Source organism: Hyalella azteca, unplaced genomic scaffold (genome assembly GCF_000764305.2).
Source record: "Hyalella azteca isolate HAZT.00-mixed unplaced genomic scaffold, Hazt_2.0.2 contig5438, whole genome shotgun sequence".
In the NCBI taxonomy this organism is placed as follows: domain Eukaryota; kingdom Metazoa; phylum Arthropoda; class Malacostraca; order Amphipoda; family Hyalellidae; genus Hyalella; species Hyalella azteca.
In genome coordinates, this window is record NW_025935628.1 from 567,875 (window position 1) to 589,573 (window position 21,699).

The 21,699-nt window shown below is 39.9% G+C and overlaps 1 protein-coding gene across 1 annotated transcript in view; it reads right to left on the reverse strand.

Moving 5' to 3' along the window:
* LOC125177892 (homeobox protein Hox-A3-like) overlaps positions 1–21,087 on the reverse strand; it is a gene marked incomplete at its 5' end in the record, with an annotated part of 49,224 nt that extends 28,137 nt beyond the window's left edge. The window contains 1 exon segment of the mRNA XM_047880485.1: positions 20,445–21,087. Coding sequence (XP_047736441.1) covers positions 20,445–21,009 — 565 coding nt within the window.
* Positions 21,088–21,699: the final 612 nt, after the last annotated feature.

Sequence of the window (21,699 nt, forward strand, 5' to 3'; positions counted from 1 at the left end):
ACTAATGAAGGTTATGAAAGCAACGAAGAGAAGAGCCCTATTTTGTCAAAACAATTGTGGTGGGCATTTAAAAGATATTATATTTAAAAACTAGGATACAATATTACCATAAAAATGTTCTTCTTTTAAATAAAACAAGTTTCAACGTCATAACGTTCTTAGTTTTTTATTTATTAACAAATTAAAAGGGTTACTTAATTCTGGTTCACCCTGTACAATGAATATTTTAATTTATTTTTAAGTCGAAATAAGGTTACCCTTATAATAGCTTCACTGGGCACCTTTTTTCTAACAAGTATTTCCAGGGGAACCTAGGGGAACCATATTTTATTGTAAAAAAAAATATTTTTAAATATTTTAACTATTCGAAAAAAACCTATTTTAGTTTTTTTTTTATTATTTGTTCTGCCAATTTATTCGTGCATTGTCTCCAACTTCAAGCGAGTGTGCAAAGTTTCAGATCGATTGGACAGGTAGAAGTGTGTTAAATATCGATTATAATATTTGTAGCAGACAAACAAACAAACAAGAAGTGAAGCTAAAGAGAAGTGTAGTAACAATATGCGTCTAAAAATTACTTTTTAAAGACAACCCTTCTAAGGAATCCAGTGTCTCCGATGTTACACATGTACAATGAATTTCTAATTTTATTATCAAATATTAAAAAATTAATTTGTAAAGTTAATTATTATTATAAAAAAAAATTACAAAATTTGTTTATTCTTGCAATTGATTCATTCATTGCCTCCAACTTTACGCGAGTAAAATATCAGATCGATTGGACAGGTAGAAGTATGTTACATATAGATTACAAGATTTGTAGCAGATAAAATGATTTCTTCCTTTTTTTTAATATCAAAAAGATAAATTTTTACATATTCGAAATTATTTATTCTGTCAATTGATTCATACATTGTCTCCCACTTTACGCAAGTAAGCAAAATTTTAGATCGACTGGAGACGTAGAATTGTGTTAAATGTCGATTTTTATTTGTAGCAGACAGACAAACAAACAAACAAAGAACAAGAAGTGACGTTAAAGAGAAGTGTTGAAAAATAAGAAAGTTAGTTTCGAAACGGGAAAATGACATGAATTCAATAACAACGAAAGATCTTCTGAAAAATAAAAACAATTGAATAATTGAAGTTACTCCCTAAAGAAACCACTTCAAATGCCATTTAGTGGCCACCTATATAAGCTACTTGAAATGCTATTTGATGGCAACCTATAAGCAACTTCAAATTCCATTTATTGGCAACCTATAAGCAACTTCAAATGCCATTTATTGGCCGCCTATAAGCAACTTCAAATGCAATTTATTGGCCGCCTATAAGCAACTTCAAATGCAATTTATTGGCCGCCTATAAGCAACTTCAAATGCAATTTATTGGCCACCTATAAGCAACTTCAAATGCAATTTATTGGCCAACTTTAAGCCACTTCAAATGCTATTTGATGGCCACCTATAAGCCACTTCAAATGCCATTTATTGGCCGCCTATAAGCCACTTCAAATACCATTCCCAGCCTTGTACCACACGCCATTGTCCGCATTCGCAACCATGGCACGTATAGTCGCAATCTTGACGGCTGGAATGTCTGCTATTCTCTCTTGATTATATCCCCTAAATTATTCATAAGTGAAATTTGGCATTATTAGATGTAGAATATTGTACTTGCCTGTAAAAAGTTTGTCTGTGTTTTATCAGTTTACAAGTTAAAAATAAAGGAAAGAACCCCTCGTGTACCTCCTTTTTTTTAAAAAAAAAAACTTATCTTGTCTGCCCAAAAGAGCGTTAACAATGAACGACTCGCCCGGAACCATGGATCACCTTATGAATGGCAGACAGTGCGAACATATAATTGATATAATTGATCGTAAGTCTTACGAACGATGGACGTATGAATGGCAGACAGTACGAATATATAATTGATATAACTGATCGTATAGTCTTACGAACGATGAACGTATGAATGGCAGACAGTGCGAACAAATTATGGAGATGAGATTAACCATTTTGTTCACAGGTCAAGAGAAGAACTATCCTCCAACTATAACTCAAGCATGTTCATTTGTGAATAGGGTATGTGTAGAGTTAAGATGCACAACTCTCTATGGAACCATAATAGAGCGAATAATAGCTGATATGCGATGTATCTGACATCGTTGTCAGTATGCCTTTTATACTCGTCATATGCAGACTGCTGAACCTCGTTCACGCTTGCCAGTATACGTTCTGTGTTACACTGTGTTTCACTGCCAGCGGTGCGCTGTCTGGTTACCTGTACAGGGTAGAGTAGCTAGAAGCATTTAAGTTGGAAGCATTAAGTTTTCTTTCGAATAAATATGTAATTAAAACATTGGCTCAAACGTTTAGAACAAACTATATAACTTGTTATGAGCCGATCCATGAAGAACTCATACATGTACGATTTGCAAGATAAATCTCAAAGTCAGGAATTTAAGAGTTCATAAACCGAGTGCTAAACTAGTGAAATCAACACATGACGCATAGCAAATTAACCCTACGTGGACCACAAATCGATTAGAACTAAATGAAACAAATGCCATCCTGATGGACCAAAATCGAGCAAAATCAAGATACGAAGTGGGAGAAATCAAGCCACACGTGAACCGCGCAATGATGAAACAAATGCTCTTCTAACGGCCTAAACTCGAGTAAAATTAAGACACAAAGTTTAGAAAATCAAGCCACACTTGAAAAACTCATCGATCAGTAAACGTGGCATCGAGTCTCCGTAGACTTTGGCTGCTCATCAAGGCATCGCCTTATGAAGTTCGTCACTCAAATAATTATCTCCTAATTTCCTTTGATATTCCAGCACAGAAAAAAACCTTGAAAATAACGTTGAGGGAGCGAAAGTCTGGCGACGTAACCTCATTAGAGCTCGCGTCCAAAATAACAACTTTCTTCCAATTTAGCCTCATCTACAGCCTATTTTTCCAGGGAATTTGCGCGCTGCCAAACGCCTAATTGCAAAAGCTTTAGGCTTAAGGAGATCAACAGCTAACCATTGATCCAGAGGATAAAGACAGGCAGATTAAGAGGCGCGGCAGACGAAAAATAAAGACAGGCAGATTAAGAGGCGCGGCAGACGAACAATAAAGACAGGCAGATTAAGAGGCGCGGCAGACGAAAAATGGCCGAGAGGTCTTCGCTTGACGCGCTCTCAGGCGGGTCTCAGCTCAGCATTTTCATTACTTGCGTTATTTCTGAAGGTAATGACGATTTTTAAAGGTAATGACGGCCGGGGCCGTTGAAGTTGTGAAATGGTAACGTTTAGTAATTAATGGTAATAGGTAACGCCCTAATGATTACTATGAAGGAGCAACGTAATAGTAATAATTATAAATAAATAACTAGCTTATAATTATTAAAAATGAGTAAACCACTAGTAATTAATAAAAATGAGTAACGCCCTAATAATTGATATAAACTAGTAACGCTCCAGTGACCGATAAAAATTATTGCAGGCCGCGATAATAATAGTTAATGCTCGCAAAACTTAGCTAGAGTAAAATTCAGTTCAGTCCACACAAATCGTATGGATTGAGGCAGCGTTCAGCAGGCCACGCATGCCTGTATTCGTGCAGACCATCCATGCCTGTATTCGTGCAGGCCACGCATGCCAGTATTCGTGCAGGCCACGCATGCCAGTATTCGTGCAGGCCACGCATGCCAGTATTCGTGCAGGTCACGCAATGCCAGTATTCGTGCAGGTCACGCATGCCAGTATTCGTGCAGACCACAAATGCCACTATTCGTGTAGGCCACGCACTGCCAGTATTCGTGCAGGCCCACATGCCAGTATTCGTGCACGCATCCTGCCGGCTCAAAACGTGCCAGGTTTTGCACAAGTTTGACGTGGGTTGTTTTTCTTCAACTGTGTCCTCATTTGCTGCCATTTGAGGGGAAGTTTCGGGCAAACGAGGGCAAAGTTTTGAGGGAAGCTTCGCTAGAACACAAACATAATTAGAGAGGTGCGCTCCCCATGTGAGGGTAGAGAGGGGGTGCGCGTCTGGGTGAGGGTAGAGGGGGTGTGCGTGTAGGGTGAGGGTAGAGAAGGGGTGCGTGTAAGGGTGAGGGTAAGGGTGCGATAGGGGTGAGGGTAGGGTTGGACTGATGGTGAGGTTAGGGGTGTCATGGTGATGAGGGTAGGGGTGAAAATAGAAGGGGTGCGTGTACGAGTGAGGGTAGAGAGGGGGTGCGTGTAAGAGTGAGGGTAGAGAGAGGGTGCGTGTAAGAGTGAGGGTAGAGAGGGGGTGCGTGTAAGAGTGAGTGTAGAGAGGGGGTTCGTGTAAGGGTGAGGTTAGAGAGGGGGTGCGTGTAAAGGTGAGGCTAAGGGTACAATGAGGGTGAGGGTAGGGTTGTACTGGTGGTGAGGGTAGTGGTGCAATGGTGGTGAGGGTAGGGGTGAAAATAGAAGGGGTGCGTGTAAGGGTGAGGGTAAGGGTGCAATGGGGGTGAGGGTAGGGTTGGACTGAGGGTGAGGTTGAGGTTATGGGTGTCATGGTGATGAAGGTAGGAGTGAAAATAAAGAAAAAATGAGGGGAATTAGAACCATCACCTCAGCAAAACGAGAGATACCCCTCCTGATGTGAGGGTCTGAGGGTAGTTGAGGATGTCCAGGGACTGAATGTGGAGGGCTGGGGTGAGAGGGTGTAGAGTATACTAAGAAAAATCAATGGATCGTGTTGACCAAATAGTGACACTTTCTTACCCACAGCCCGAGCAAAGAACTGTCGGAGCACATGCAGGTATGCCCTTCTGCCCGGCCAAACTGAGTCAAGTTGACCCACACATTAGCAAAATAATTCTACCGCAAAAATTAATATTCTACTCTATGTTTCTAGTATATAGAATAAATTGTAATGAAGAAAGCTTCAAACACGCAATAATGGTTGAAAATTTGTTCTCGCCTTCAAGTAAGAAATTCTGCCACGTAAGAATGGAAGCAATTTTAGTTTCAAAATTACCGTCATATATATAAACTTTGATTACAACTCATACATTGTTGTAGCTAATGTTTTAATTCAACGTCACTTAGAATCGATAGTTAAAATACAACAATACAATCAAAGTTGTGTTTAGTGATTGACCCCAAGCAACTATATAATATATATGTACAGCTTCAGTGCAGCATCATCTCATCCTCGTCCTACAGCTGCGCTCACGTTCTCATCTGTAACCGGACCTATACAGCTGTATGAACGAAACTCAACTTATACATCTGAATGAACAGGGCTGGACTAATACAGCTAGATGAACGAAACTCAACTTATACATCTGAATGAACAGATCTGGAATTATACAGCTAAATAAACGGACCTGAGCTTATACATCTGTATGAAGAGTGGTCTTAAGCTTACTAACGCTACAAGACATCTCACTCCATCACCAGTCCTAAGCTTGCTAACGCTACAACGCCTCTCACTCCACCACCAGTGCTAAGCTTGCTAACGCTACAACGCCTCTCACTCCACCACCAGTTTTAAGCTTGCTAACGCTACAACGCCTAGCTCTCACTCCACCACCAGTGCTAAGCTTGCTAACGCTACAACACCTCTTACTCCACCACCAGTCTTAAGCTTGCTAACGCTACAACGCCTCTCACTCCACCACCAATCCTAAGCTTGCTAACGCTACAACCCCTCTCACTCCACAACCTGTCTTAAGCTTGCTAACGCTACAACGCCTCTCACTCCACCACCAGTCTTAAGCTTGCTAACGCTGCAACGCCTCACACTCCACCACCAGTCTCACGCTTGCTAACGCTACAACACCTCTCACTCCACCACCAGTCCTAAGCTTGCTAACGCTACATCCCCTAACTCTCACTCCACCACCAGTCTTACGCTTGCTAACGCTACAACCCCTAACTCTCACTCCACCACCAGTCCTAATTGCTTCGCCTTGTTCTTGCGTGTCTTGATTTTACGCAGTTTCTTTGGTCTAAATTCAAAAAGTCAAGTACCGCATGGTCTGACTTTACGCAACTATTTACCTCTCAAATTTACAATTACTATTTTTTACCTTTCGTCGCCTTCACACTTTGCGATGAAATTTTAATTAAAAAGTATTTTCCCAATTTTCAAACAATTATCACTTCATATTCACACATCGTACCCATTTTCCCTATTTACCGTGTATCAGATTATCCAAACCAACATTTACGCGCTGCTTAATGACCTGTGGGCAGCAAACCAAACCCAGGGCTAGTGAACAATGTAGTGCAGAGTCATGATTTAGCACTAGAGGGTTGAGTCTAGTCATGATAGTGTGCACATCTCGCCCACTAACCATGCCCACTCCATCTCTCCATGTGTGTTCAAGAAATTGAGCCTTGATCTGCATGTGTGTCTTGAGTCAAGACTGGTAGCGCTGCCCGCTAATGAGACTCTATAGCAGCACAATGGCCTGTACGGTAGCGCTTCGTGTTTTTCTGTTAAACGTGAGATGGCAAATTACTTGCACATAATTATCAGTGCTGTAATACTATCAATCTTTTATCTGAAGAGTGTGTTATTGACATCAAAACTAACTATGGCTTAAAGTATATTTTCAGCACAATGGCCTATACGGTAGCGCTTCGTGTTTTTATGTTAAACGTGAGATGGCAAATTGCTTGCACATAATTATTAGTGCTAGAAACCTATCAATCTTTTATCTGAAGAGTGTGTTATTGAAATCAAAACTAACTATGGCTTAAAGTATATTTTCAGCACAATGGCCTGTACGGTAGCGCTTCGTGTTTTTCTGTTAAACGTGAGATAGCAAATTGCTTGCACATAATTATCAGTGCTAGAATACTATCAATCTTTTATCTGAAGAGTGTGTTTTTGGCACCAAAACTAACTATGGATCAAAGTATATACCCGGCACAATGTCCGTTTTTGCTGCGGTAGCGCTTCATAGTTAGCTTTTAAACTTGAGACTTAGAATTTTCAGACCATAAATACAGCTGTTATGATATTGAGTTTATTGACATAACTCAAATACGGGTTAATGAAGGGGAACAAAAGCCGGCGCTGTTGAGTCCGGACAGTTTGATATTAACCGACACAAATTATTAGTTATTTTATCTGAAAATATTCACGTAGAAAACAAAACATGTGACTATGGCAAATTTTTATATATGATTTATTCATAAATTGAAATAGAATATAGCTCAATCTTCATAAAAATTTCTTGCTTTATATAAATAGAAATACATGTATGTCTAAATCTCGACTAAGTTACGTTTCTGCATGGTATATTTTGCCCAGAAATAACCCACAAAATTCAGACATGACTACATTTTCCCAGGCTTAGTTTATTTTAACTAAGCAACAGTTAACTTTAACTTATAAAATTTTAAATTTAGGCTTTGTTAATTTGTTGAATTTAGCTAGAAATATTATAACATGAACTGATCGGTAAGACTTCTATATATACAGTGGGGGGAAATAAATATTCGTACACTTGAAAAATCGTATTTTAATGTATGTAAGTACACAAACTGAACAGGAGAAGTGATTTATATTATGTATAGAGACGCATTGTATTCAAAAATAACATCAATAGAAATTAAATCTCAATGCAACAAAAATTAATGCAACATGTTAACTTCTACGTCTCTATACATAATTTAGATCACTTTTCCTGTTAAGTTTGTGTACTTACATACATTAAAATACGATTTTTCAAGTGTACGAATATTTATTTCCCCCCACTGTACCTCTTTACGCTGCTGGGCAGCTCTCTCGCATATCGACGCTTAAATTGTTGGTGCGGATTCAAAAGGATAACACATTTGTGCTGTTCCTATTAACAGCACTGTTAAGTGGTATCCCATGCATAAATGCTGTTCCTATTAGCGCTATCAAGTGGTACCTCATTAATATTGTTCCCAATGGCGGAAATGTTAAGTGACAACCCATTAACGTTGTTCCCATTGCCAGGACTATTTAATTTAAACCTTTCATGTAGTTCTAATAAGCTGTGCCATTAAGTGGCAACCCATTAACGCTGATCTCATTAACAGCACTATTAAGTGGTGACCAATATTGTCCACAATAGCAACAGTATTAGGTAATTTTGTACCCATTAGCAGCGGCATTAAGGAATAAAATCTAACTCTTTCGATGTGAGGACGGTCAATTATCAATGAAAACATACCATTTACGTTCAAAGGAAAATATTCCAGAGCAAAATAATGCCTATTAAATGGTCGATTAATTCTAACATCCTCCATTGCCATGAATAGCCGTTTTATCCGTTAAATTGCCTTGCAAATGTAATACCCCATGGCCGTTATATGCCCGTTAAATGGCCGTGCAAATGAAACATCACCCCATGGCCGTTATACTCGTGAAATTTCGGTGTGAATGTAACATCTCATGTCCGTTATACCCATAAAATTGCCGTGTGAATGTAACACCTCATGGCGGTTATACCCGTAAAATTGCCGTGTGAATGTAACACCCCATAGCCGTTATACCCGTGAAATTACCGTGCAAATGTAACACCCCATGGCCGTAATACCCGTAAAATTGCCGTGTGAATGTAACACCTCATGGCCATATACCCATAAAATTGCCGTGTGAATGTAACACCTCATGGCAGTTATACCCGTAAAATTGCCGTGTGAATGTAACACCTCATGGCCATATACCCATAAAATTGCCGTGTGAATGTAACACCTCATGGCCGTTATACCCGTAAAATTGCAGTGTGAATGTAACACCTCATGGCCATTATACCCGTAAAATTGCCGTGTGAATGTAACACCTCATGGCCATATACCCATAAAATTGCCGTGTGAATGTAACACCTCATGGCGGTTATACCCGTGAAATTGCCGTGCAAATGTGACACCCCATGGCCGTTATACACGTGAAATGGCCGTGCAAATGTGACACCCCATAGCCGTTATACCCGTAAAATTCCCGTGTGAATATGTAACACCCCATGGCCGTTATACCCGTAAAATAGCCATGTGAAAGTAACACCCCATGTTCGTTATACCCATGAAATGGCCATGCAAATGTAACACCTCATGGCCGTTACATGAAATGGCTGTGTGAATGACACGTATAGTCACGGCCATCATCTGTGAGTAACGCCGTTATTAATGTTTGATATAAATAAACAATGATGACAGTTTTCATCAAACGAATTTTTTTAATGATAAAACTTATTCAATAGTATGGATGTAACATGCATATAACCCTGTTAAAAATTACACACGTTTTATAGGTGGCCAATGAATATGATCGGCTGGCCGGCGGTTAACTCAGTTCAAGTGTTGATGTTAACCTGATGGAGAACCGCTGCTGAACTGCGATTATTTCGCACTTTTCAGGATTTGGCCTCTGATTTGGATTATCGTTGTTATAACAACTACAACAACGCAAAATAAACAACAACGATGGTGAATCAGATAAGAACAACGAATATTGAAAAAAGTCAGCGTCTATAACATTGTGAGGTATTTAATAAAAGATGATTGAATCAATTAATACTAATTTTTAGGCTACAGTGAAAGAAATAAAAATAAATAACGATGAAATCTGTGCAGGAATAATGAAGTAGAAATAATGAACTAGAAATAATGAAGTAGAAATAATGAAGTAGAAATAATGAAGTAGAAATATTGAAGTAGAAATAATGAAGTAGAATTAATGAAGTAGAATTAATGAAGTAGAATTAATGAAGTAGAATAATGAAGTAGAAATGATGAAGTAGAAATAATGAAGTAGAAATAAAGAAGTAGAAATAATGAAGTAGAAATAATGCAGTAGAAATAATGAAGTAGAAATAAAGAAGTAGAAATAATGAAGTAGAAATAATGAAGTAGAAATAATGAAGTAGAAATAATTAAGTAGGTTAATAACAGCAGCAATAAGGACGTTCTAAGAACGACTTCGACTTGCGAGCCCAAAAAACCAACGATATTTTCGTTCTAAAAAATCAACTTAGATCAACGATCGAAAGACTCAAGTCTTGCGATCACTGAGGCATTGAAGACTCGATAAGATAGTCAACAGATCCTACAAGACTCTTCTGGCGACCACACGCATATTTCTCTGAGTGTTCAAACACTGCCAGCCTGCAAGTGTTTGCCAGGGCGTGGGTGTTCTGAACACACACCAATACACGGGAACACTGCGATACACCCGCTATATAGGCTTGCGTATAACAAGGGCGGCGTATGGGTGGCCATTGATGGCTTGAGGGTGGCTATTGTATGGCTGATGGGTGGCTATTGTATGGCTGATGGGTGGCTATTGTATGGCTGATGGGTGGCCATTAATGGCTTAAGAGTGGCTATTGTTAGCTGATGGGTGGTCATTGATAGCTTAAGGGTGGCTATTGATGGCTGATGGGTTGCTTAAGGCTGGTCATTGATGGCTTAAGGATAGCTATTGATGGCTGATGGGTGGTTATTGATGGCTTATTGGTGGGCATTGATGGCTTGAGGGTGGTCATTTATGGCTAAAGAATGGTTATGTCTGGCTCATGGGTGGTCATTTCTGACTTATAGGTGGCCAAGTCGCATTTTTGGGCGGCTGTCCAGTGTAAGGGGACATGGAATGTCGATGTGTGTTCTAGAAAAGTATTTTGAAACTTAGAGTTCACTTCAGCAATGAAACTGATTGTTTCTGAGATACGAAGAGCAAGTACGTAACTAGAAGAAAAAATATAACTCGGTACTCACTGCAGTGAGTGACAGAAAGCGCATTTTCTCGTCGACGAAAACGTGAAGTCACGGACGGACGCACGGACAGATGGACATGACGAGCATAATAGCGCCTTTTTTCCATAAATGAGAAAATGCGCTAAAAAGGACATTAAATGCACTCCAAGTTTTATCATCATGCTACCAAATAATGAGAACAATTTTAAGATTTCGTTTTCTATTCGAATATTTTTCTTCAAATTCTAAGACATTTTTTAAATTCCAGGAATTTTATTTTCAATTCTGATCTTTTATGTTCAATTCTAAGTTTTGTTTCAATTTGTTAACTTCGGTCTTCAATTCTAAGCTGGCGCATGAGATGTGGCACGTGGTTTGAATATTGCATAACATGTGCATGAAAATTAGCAACATGGCGCAAAAGCGAACCCAAAATTTGCCTGAAATTGAGACAGAATTTCAGACAGAATTTGAGACAGAATTTGAGACAGAATTTCAGACAGAATTTCAGACAGAATTTGAGACAGAATTTGATACAGAATTTGAGACAGAATTTGAGACAGAATTTGAGACAGAATTTGAGACAGAATTTGAGACAGAATTTGCCTGAAATTGAGACAACATGCAAACAGAATGTGGAGGCAACATGATGTGACTGCGGCCCTACCATGCGCATGGAATGTGACAACATTAGGTGAATGAAACCTCAACATATTCATGCATGAAATTTGGTAATATGATTCGAATGCGGCCTCAACATGACGCAGCATGGGCCAACATTTTCACTTCGTACAAAAATGGCCGCGAGTGTCCGGAACACAAAAACCAATAAGGAGTTCGAAGGCTCGGCTGATAAAATGCGGATAGCAGATATTAGCCGGGCTATTTTTGTGGCTAAAGATTTTTATTGGTTCAGCATTGCCAACTAGGGTTAGCAACTAGCAGATTATTCTTAAAAAACCAGAAGATAATTCTGAATTAGAACTAGCAGTTATCGTCAGTAAGGCTGACAAATTTTGGCCAATGAACTAGATGATAACACTATAACATGCTAATGAAACTAACCTTGATTGTTGAAGGAAAGAAATAATAGGAAACGATAAAGGAAGTAGCATGTAATGGAATTAACAGGTAGCCTAATTCTACTCTTTCTTACGGCCCTCAATCCACCTCGATCCTGAATTCTTTCCTCATTCCATCTTTCCTCTCACCCTTGCTGTCATTCCTTAGGCATCCTAATTAATACATTACCCTCCCAATACACTTTCCTTCAGCTGTAGCCATTTAGCCTACACTTCCGCCTTTAGCCTCGATCATTACCCTCCCCTTTCGCCAGTTTATCTTGCTCCGTTAAGACCACACAAGTTATTTCTTTCCAAACTCCACCGACCAATTACAATAAATACAATCCGAAAATCTTATCCGCAGTCACTCCTACTTCCCTTCACTTCCTGCAATCTTTGAATTTTGGATCCAGTTTCTCCATATTCTTTCAGTTCCCTTCATCTCCGTATCACTTACTTCATTTTCTTAACAATTCCTCCTCTTCTTTATACCAATGCACTCTTTTTTCAATTCGGTTCCTCCGCCCCTCCACCGGGTCCCTTGTTCTCTCTCCGCAGTCCATTCGTTCCATCTCAATTTCCTCCACCCCTCTCCACACTCTACGTTCTCTCTTCACTCCTTCCAATCCCTCCAGTCTTTCCTCCACCCCTCTCCACACCCTTCGTTCTCTCTTCACTCCCTCCAATCCCTCCAGTCTTTCCTCCGCCCCTCTCCACACCCCACGTTCTCTCTTCACTCCCTCCAATCCCTCCTCTGCCTCTCTCCACACCCCACGTTCTCTCTTCACTCCCTGTCTCTTATACACATCTAGATGTGTATAAGAGACAGNCCTCCAGTCTTTCTTCCACCCTTCTCCACACCCTACGTTCTCTCTTCACTCCCTCCAATCCCTCCAGTCTTTCCTCCACCCCTCTCCACGCCCTACGTTCTCCCTCCAATCCCTCCAGTCTTTCCTTCGCCCCTCCCCACACCCTACGTTCTCCCTCCAATCTTTCCTCCAGTTCTCCTGGCCGAGGGTCGAGGGGAAGCCTCCATTTTGCTGGGATGCACGAGGCTTTGTTTTGCCCTCACACCAAAAGGGCTAATTTTGATCCCTAATTGAAGAAACCCTCAAGAGGATTAACCTTCCCTCCCTCCCCTCTTCTCCCCTCACTTGTCTCCCCTCATCAACACAAGTTTTTTAATCACAAAAAACGGACGATTACGCCATTTCCGGTGTAGAAAATTAGGGATTAAATTAATACGCCTTTATTCAGACTCAGCGGATTGGCGTGCCTTTGATCCCGAACTAATTAGTAGATAGTAGTTAATATAAGGTCAGTGATTACAAATAAAATAAAGGGGAAGTAATTATTTGAAGAGTGATATGAAGATTGGGGCATTATTGGGCAATTTGTCGGCCTTATCAGCCGTATCAGTGACGGAGAAGAGATAGCGGTGCCCGTAATGAGCTACGTGTCGGAGCTGGACAAAGAGACTCAACTGTCCTCCCGGCCTGCGTTACCCTCTGTAGTGTTACCCTTTATTATAACAGCGTTACCCTCTGTTGTGTTACTTTTATTATAACAGCGTTACCCTCTCTTGTGTTACCCTTTACTTATAACAGCGATACCGTCTCTTGTGTCACCCTTTACTTATAACAACGATACCGTCTCTTGTGTTACCTTTACATTTAACAGCATTACCCTCTGTTGTGTTACCCTTATTATAACAGCGTTACCCTCTGTTGTGTTACCCTTAATATTTATTATAACAGCGCTACCCTCTGTTGTGTTACTCTTATTATGACAGCGTTACCCTCTGTTGTGTTACCTTTACTTACAACAGCGTTACCCTCTGTTGTGTTACCTTTATTATAACAGCGTTACCCTCTGTTGTGTTACCCTTTAGTTATAGCAGCGATACCCTCTGTTATGTTAGCTTTATTATAACAGCGTTACCCTCTGTTGTGTTACCTATATCAAAATAGCGTTACCCTCTGATGTGTTACCTTTACATATAACAGCGTTACACTCTGTTGTGTTACCTTTATTATAACAGCATTACCTTCTCTTGTGTTACCCTTTCTTATAACAGCGTTACCCTCTGATGTGTTACCCTTTATTATAACAGCGTTACCCTCTGTTGTGTTACCTTTACTTATAACAGCGTTACCTTCTGTTGTGTTACCCTTACTTATAACAGCGTTACCCTCTGTTGTGTTACCCTTACATATAACAGCGTTACCTCTGTTGTGTTACCCTTACTTAAAACAGCGTTACCTCTGTTGTGTTACCCTTACTTTCAACTGAGTTACTTCTTACTCCCAGGAGCGTTACTCGATCCTTACACATAGCAGCGTTACCCTTTACTCGCAGCAGCATTACTCTTCACCTTTAGCAGAGTTACCCATACTCTCAGTACCGTTACCCTTACTCTTAGCAGCGTTACCCTTTACTCTCAGTAGCGTTACCATTTACTCTTAGCAGCGTTACTCTTTCCTCTCAGTAGCGTTACCATTTACACTTAGCAGCGTTACCTCGTACGTTCAGTAGCGTTACCCTTATACTTAGCAGCCTTACCCTGTACTCTCAGTAGCGTTACCCTTATACTTAGCAGCCTTACCCTGTACTCTCAGTAGCGTTACCCTTTACTCTGAACCGATTTACACTTACACTTAACAGCTTTACCCTTTACTCTCAGCAGCGCTTCTCCATCCACTTTCTGCCGTCTTCTCCATCGCTCGTTGTTTAATTAGGAGCTAATGAGTATTATATATGTAGCTAATGAGTATTATATATGTAGCTATAATTAATAGCTAATGAATGTTATTCACACTAGAATTCGACGAATTTTATATAATTAAAGGATTAATTTTCCATGCGCTATAAAAAACAGTCTCTTTTTCTGTAAGACAAAACTGTCAAGTAAAATAATAATTAAACCTGAATTAATTTATTAACGTATTCTAATTAGACTTTAGTTGATTATTAGCGATCAAAAGCGGATAACTCACCACCAATTAAAGGTTAATATTTAATTAGCAATTGACGCTCTCCTTCAGTATGACGATAATAAAGACGGCTCCAATAGAGCGACAAAGAACCAAAGGCACCCTTGAAGCGATCTATAAATTCTGACATACAACAACGGGTGAAGTGCGGCAACAATCGAGGGTGAATAAACGAGGGTGAATTAACGAGGGTGAATAAGCGAGGGGACTCGCGATTATCATAGAAGATCTGTTAAATTGAAATTAAAAATTACGGCTGGCCAACGGTTGTACGGTCGTTGGCCACCTTTACGCCGCCTTTAATTTGACGATGGGGTGTCTAAACAATGAAGCGTGGCACGCGCCATTGTTTAGAAGTGCTGAACAATAAAAATAGAAAACAATGAATAATAATGAACAATGAATAGTCTTATCAGAGCTGTCATCTACCGAGTGTTTGTGGAGCGAGGAGAGTGCGATAACGCGCTATAGATTTCAAACAAATATATGAATATAAGGATAAGTATTGATATATGGGCTACAATACGTATATGACGCGTGAATATATGATTGATGAACTTTGATTCATCATCTCGCATGAACGTAGCGTCGCCAGCTTAAATTAGTTATCAATATATCTTTGATTATAAACTATTTCCCAATTGAATAATTAGAAAAAATATAATTTGTCTCTGCCGGAAGTAAAGTAAAAAAAATATCACAGTTTCAGAGAAAATGTCACTTAATATAAGAATTGAATCTAAATGTGTCGTTCATAATTGATTTTTGTGTATTATTAAATGATAGATTACCTAGAAATTAGATTAAACTGTACCTATATAGCACCGGTACCTATTACCGTATATCTGTCATCATTACATAGTCATCGTTATCAATCATCAACTTATAAACTTAGACTATCCCAAACTGTAAGCCGAACTATAATCCAAAAGTATATTCAATAATAGTTTACGCTGTTCCTCTATATCCTCGGATCCAGCTACAACTGAACCATCCCTCAGGTCATACTAAATTACCATTCATATAAGAAATGCATAGAAAAGCAACCTCTTACAGTTTCGATCATCGATCTCCTTCATCATTACCATAATCGCAACCTATCATCGCTAAATATCATCTCTAAATATCATCATCGCCTATCATCATTACCTATAATTAATACCAATAATCCATAACTATCATCGTTGCCTATCATCGTCGCCTGTCATAGCTTAATATCACTGTCACCTATCATCGTCACCTATGATCGTTACCAACACCTTTACCTATATAACTGTTACCTATTATCCGTATCTATCATCGTTACCTATCATTATCATTAACATCACCACCTATATTATAGTTACAGTTTCTTATAAAGCGATAATTAAGTATGGTGTACGTAAGTTCTCATGTGCCCGCATGCTCATGTTCACATGTGCGTATGTACACAAATGTACTGGTACACATGTGTGCATGTATACACATGTACTTGTACACATGTGCGCATGTATGCACATGTACTGGTACACATGTGTGTATGTACACATTGTACATGTACACATGTGCGTATGTACACAGTTGTACTTGTACACATGTGTGCATGCACACAAATGTACTTATACACATGTCTGCATGTACACACATGTACTTGTGCACATGTGTGCATGTACACAAATGTACTTGTACACATGTGGGCATGTACACAAATGTACTTGTATACATGTGTGCATGTACACACATGTACTTGTGCACATGTGCGTATATACACACATGTACTTGTACACATGTGCGTATGCACACAAATGTACTTGTACACATGTGCGTATGTGCACAAATGTACTTGTACACGTGTGTGCATGTACACAATTGTACTTGTACACATGTGCGTATGAACACAATTGTACTTGTACACATGTGCGTATGTACACAATTGTACTTGTACACATGTGCGTATGTACACAATTTTACTTGTACACATGTGCGTATGTATTGACACACGAGAGGCAGAGAACATGCGTACTGTACACATGTGTGGCTGCGAATACCGTGTGTAGGCAAGTATTCAATGTATGATCTCGTATGAGAATTTATATTATATTTTGATTCATTTAACATTGGTTTGCAGAAATATCGGCTTTGTGCTTCCGGTTCATTTGATGTGCTGAACATGTAAATATCATATACAGAATAAATATTATACATATTATATATAATATGTATATGTATATAATATGTTTTTAATACAATTTTATATTATAAGCACATAATACAAATATTACATATAAATTTTATAATAATATTTTTTTATTGAAATTCCTTGAGAAAGTAAAAAATTCGTAAGAATTTGAGGATCAACATATACGGAGAACGATATTCTGTAAACAAATTATTGGTCATATGCAATTGATGGGTAGAACTGTGATGGAACTTATATAGGTGAGCACGTATCGCGTTAACACTCACCATCATCACAATGCCCACCATCATCGCAACACTCACTACCATCACAACGCTCACCACCATCACAACACTCACCATCATCACAATGCATCATCACAACACTCACCACCATCACAATGCCCACCATCATCACAACACTCACCATCATCACAACACTCACTACCATCACAACGCTCACCACCATCACAACACTCACCATCATCACAATGCCCACCATCATCACAACACTCACCACCATCACAATGCCCACCATCATCACAACACTCACCATCATCACAACGCTCACACCATCACAACACTCACTACCTTCACAATGCCCACCATCATCACAATTAATGCCACCACCATCACAACAATAAATATCATCATAATAATTATGTAACATTTATCCCTCACAAGACCACGCATCAAAGCTGGGACTGCTACGTACAGGGTGCGGCGTGGGAACTTACTCTTTTAAAAAAATCACAAAGTAAAAAGTATTAAAGATAGCGTTTTAATTCTTTCTTTTTTACAAAAGACCACTGCATGGTCGCAACTGAACTGAGTGGACGAAAAACTTCATAGCCCGCGCACCATATTGCGCATGGCGCCACCTTCCTAGGACTAATGGCCGCCACGTGGCGCGCAATTCAAATAAGTAAGTTCCCGCGCCGCACCCTGTACATTAAATTAGCTCTTCAAAAATATAAACTATAAATTGCCAAGCCATCCGGCCTAACTATCCAAGCACCAACTCTATCATTAAACATTCTGCACCATCATCACATTATGCACCATCTGCACCACAGGAAGAACTGTCCCCACTCAAATATAGAATAAAAATATATATAATTTATATTTCTATGGCTGAATTTGCAGCGCTAAGTCTTTCCTCATCTCAAAATCAACCAACACGTAATTTAAGCAGCAATAAATAGATTTACTTCCATATTGAGATAAGCGTACGCTCTCACCAGTGCGCTAACCTCTGCGTAAGTCGAACGTAACAGCAGAAATATTGATATTAAAATCACGGCTGATTTATGAGCGGCCGGCGGTGATACGACCTTAATATTGCCCCCGGGGTGAAGAAAATCATATCATGTTATCGCGGCGCCTCTTGACACCTCACGGTAAACTCGGGAGTTTGGACGAACAGTCACGGTAAAAAACTTAGGTGGTAAAATGATCATGGTACAGTCATGCATGGTAAGATGCTTAGGAGGTAAAATGATCACGGTACAGTCAGGGTAAGAAGCTTACACGTTACCGTGACCACGATAGTCACGGTAAAAAGCTTAGGCGGTAAAGTGATCATGGTACAGTCAGGGTAAGAAGCTTACCCGCTACCGTGATCGCGGTACAATCACGGTAAGAATCTTCACCGGTACCGTGATCACGGTAGTCACGGTATGAAGCTTACACGTTACCGTGACCACGATACAGTCACGGCAAAAAGCTTAGGCAGTACCGTGATCACAGTACAATCACGGTAAGAAGCTTAGACGCTACTGTGTCCATGATACAGTCACGGTAAAAAGCTTAGGCAGTACCGTGATCACGGCACAATCACGGTAATAAGCTTCCACTTTACAGTGGTCACGGTACAGTCACGGTAAGAATTTTCCACGGCTCCATCATCAAGATAGTCACGGTAAGAATACTAGCGCGAATGTATCAGGGAATATGAGGGTAGATAATAGCGAATATTACAATGAATGTGAAGAAGGTACATTAATTGCGGGAATATTCACCAAATTGTATATAGCGAGGGCTCATCGGCTCTGAACTTTGAGACAGCCTACCGCCAACGATGTATTAACCTTATTACTCGTGTAATATATACTTCTACGGCTTTTCATTTTCAGATCTGTTCAACTATAAATTAATTTCCCCCTATATATTTATTCTCTTTGTTACAATACTATTCCTACCAAAACATGCGCGTATAAATTTTGGTTAAAATACGCTGAAGTTTCGAATATGAAACTTCAGCGCTATTCCTACCATAGTTTATACATTCAGCGCTATTCCTACCATAGTTTATACATTTCATCTTGCAAGAGACATTCAAAATAACGTTGTCAACTTCACTCTTTAGTTATGTAAATCATCTGTAGCAAGAGAGATAAGAATGTTGATATCAACTCTCAATTTATAGCTTTTTTTATCCACATTCCATATAGCCGCGATAACGAACGTACGTGAATATCCTTCCGTCAGCCCCTTCTTATCTTTAATCTTAATTAGCCCTATTAATTAAATGAACCTTTATTAAGAAACGCTAATAAAAAAGCCGAGTTAAATTACACTTTAATTGGGGGCTCTGTTGATTCATAATTACTCACCACGTCGCATGAATCATACAAGCCAGAATTTTTGAGCACTAATCTATGACGGAATCGTCAAATGATTAAACGATTTTCCGGGATCATTAGTAAATAAATTGAACAAATGATGAGTTCAGGTGCCATTAATCATGCGATATTCGTCGCAAATTACAGGTCGAAATTATTCGTAATTTTTTGGTCGAATAATAAACAAATTTAGTTTCTCATTTTTTAGACAGAAGCTTCCAGGAAGCATTTATTTTCAAGCTACCTTCACACATTACATTTTCCAATCTTTATGGAAACGTGAATTTACAGTATCAACTCTGATATATAGGCTTCTTTATTAAGAACAATTGATTGCATCTAAATAATGGTCGAAATAAAAATAAGTTTCAAAATTCAATTGTGCATTGTATTGATAAACAATAACTATAAAACGATCATTGGCTGCATGGATATCTCTGCAAGATGGTCGCCGATTAATGACTGGCCGCTGATAAGTCTACTTTTTTTTTTGCAAGTGATTGCGTCAGGAGAGGAAATAATGAAATGTAAATATAGAAAAAGTATAATGGCCACATTTACCGATTGCATTTCATTTGAGGAAAGTTGCCGTGCTTCCATGGACGAATCCAGGTATCGAAGCTCATGTTGTAATGGTTAACCAACATAACAATTAATGCTCATCATTGTAATCATTACTGATGATGCTACGTAGCGTACAGTAATGCATAATTGAGGAGGTACACTTAATTGGTAATGATCATCATTGTAACCATTCCTGATGATGCTACGTAGCGTACAGTAATACATAATTGAGGAGGTACACTTAATTGGTAATGATCATCATTGTAATCTTTACTGATGATGCAGAGTAGTGTACAGTAATACATAATTGAGGAAGTACACTTAATTAATTGGGGACTGACCTGCGAGGTCGTGCGGGAGGCGAGGGTACATAAGCCCTGCCCTCGCGAACCAGTCCACCGCCGAGGGTGCGAGGGCAGCGCTGGACTTGAGGGCTGCGAGGGCTTGGTGCTCCAGCAGCCCGGGGAACAGAAGGGATTGGTGGTGAGGGGAAGAGGTCAAGTGGGGATTGTGGTGGTGGGGATGATGGGGAGCAAGAAGATGGGGCGGAATGAAGGGGAGGTTCGAGGGGTTGTTGGCGAGTAGCGCAGATCTGTTGAACAGAACCGCGGCTGCCGCTGACGATGTGAGGGTAGAAGTGAGGGACGAGGTTGGGGAAGAATGGCGAGGAGTCTGGGGCTGCATGTGCATGTTTGGGGAATTTGGAGACTGCGAGAACATAGATGGGGACTGGGGAGTGTGTGGAGGTGGGGAGATGTCAGGGGAATGGAGCATGAGGTGTCGGGGCTGCAAGCCGACGTCGTGGGGCAACGTCGGGTGGGGATTGAAGTTGGGGAGCGATCCCCCACCTTCCTCACGAGACAACAGGGATTCTATGCAAAAAGATTTTCTGTCACTCAATGCCATGCTTTCTGTTTGTAAACAACAGACATACTTTTTCTTCCACAAATTTTCGAGATTCTGTGTGTTCAGGTTAACTACAAACCACAAGTCTTTTGTTTTCTTGGTCTTTGTTAATCATAAAGAAAAGTTCCGGTAAAATCCAACTGAAATTTTAAAATGTTGAATTTCGTTGAATATGTTTTTGCACACACATTAGTTGGAGCAGAAAGAAACTAATTTTTTCAGCAACAACCGCACAGTCCTGTTTATAATTTCACCAAAATAAAGTCATTTTACCGCGCACTACGAGCTTTTAAGTCCTAACATTTTCCACCGGAACTCGACTGCATAAGTGATAGCATTACTCGGGAATTATCAATATTCGTAGTTTAGGAATCACGTCTGTGATACCAACACACAAAACAAGAATGGTACGCAGCACGTGGCTCGGGTACGCAAGGGTACGGCGGCGAGGTCGGGTCGTACACGTGTGCTCGGCGTGACGTGCCACGCGCAAGTGGTGACCTCGCTCATCACTTCACAATTTCACACCATTTGTACCACTAATGAAAACCAGCGCACCATTAGGGCACTCACACCCTGATTGGCTACCACTCCTTAACACAGCCAATTGGGCAAAAGTAGCGAACTCCGCCTCTCGCTAGCGCTCACTTAAGGGCAATTAGGCCCGACAATAGCAGCGCTCCGCCCCAA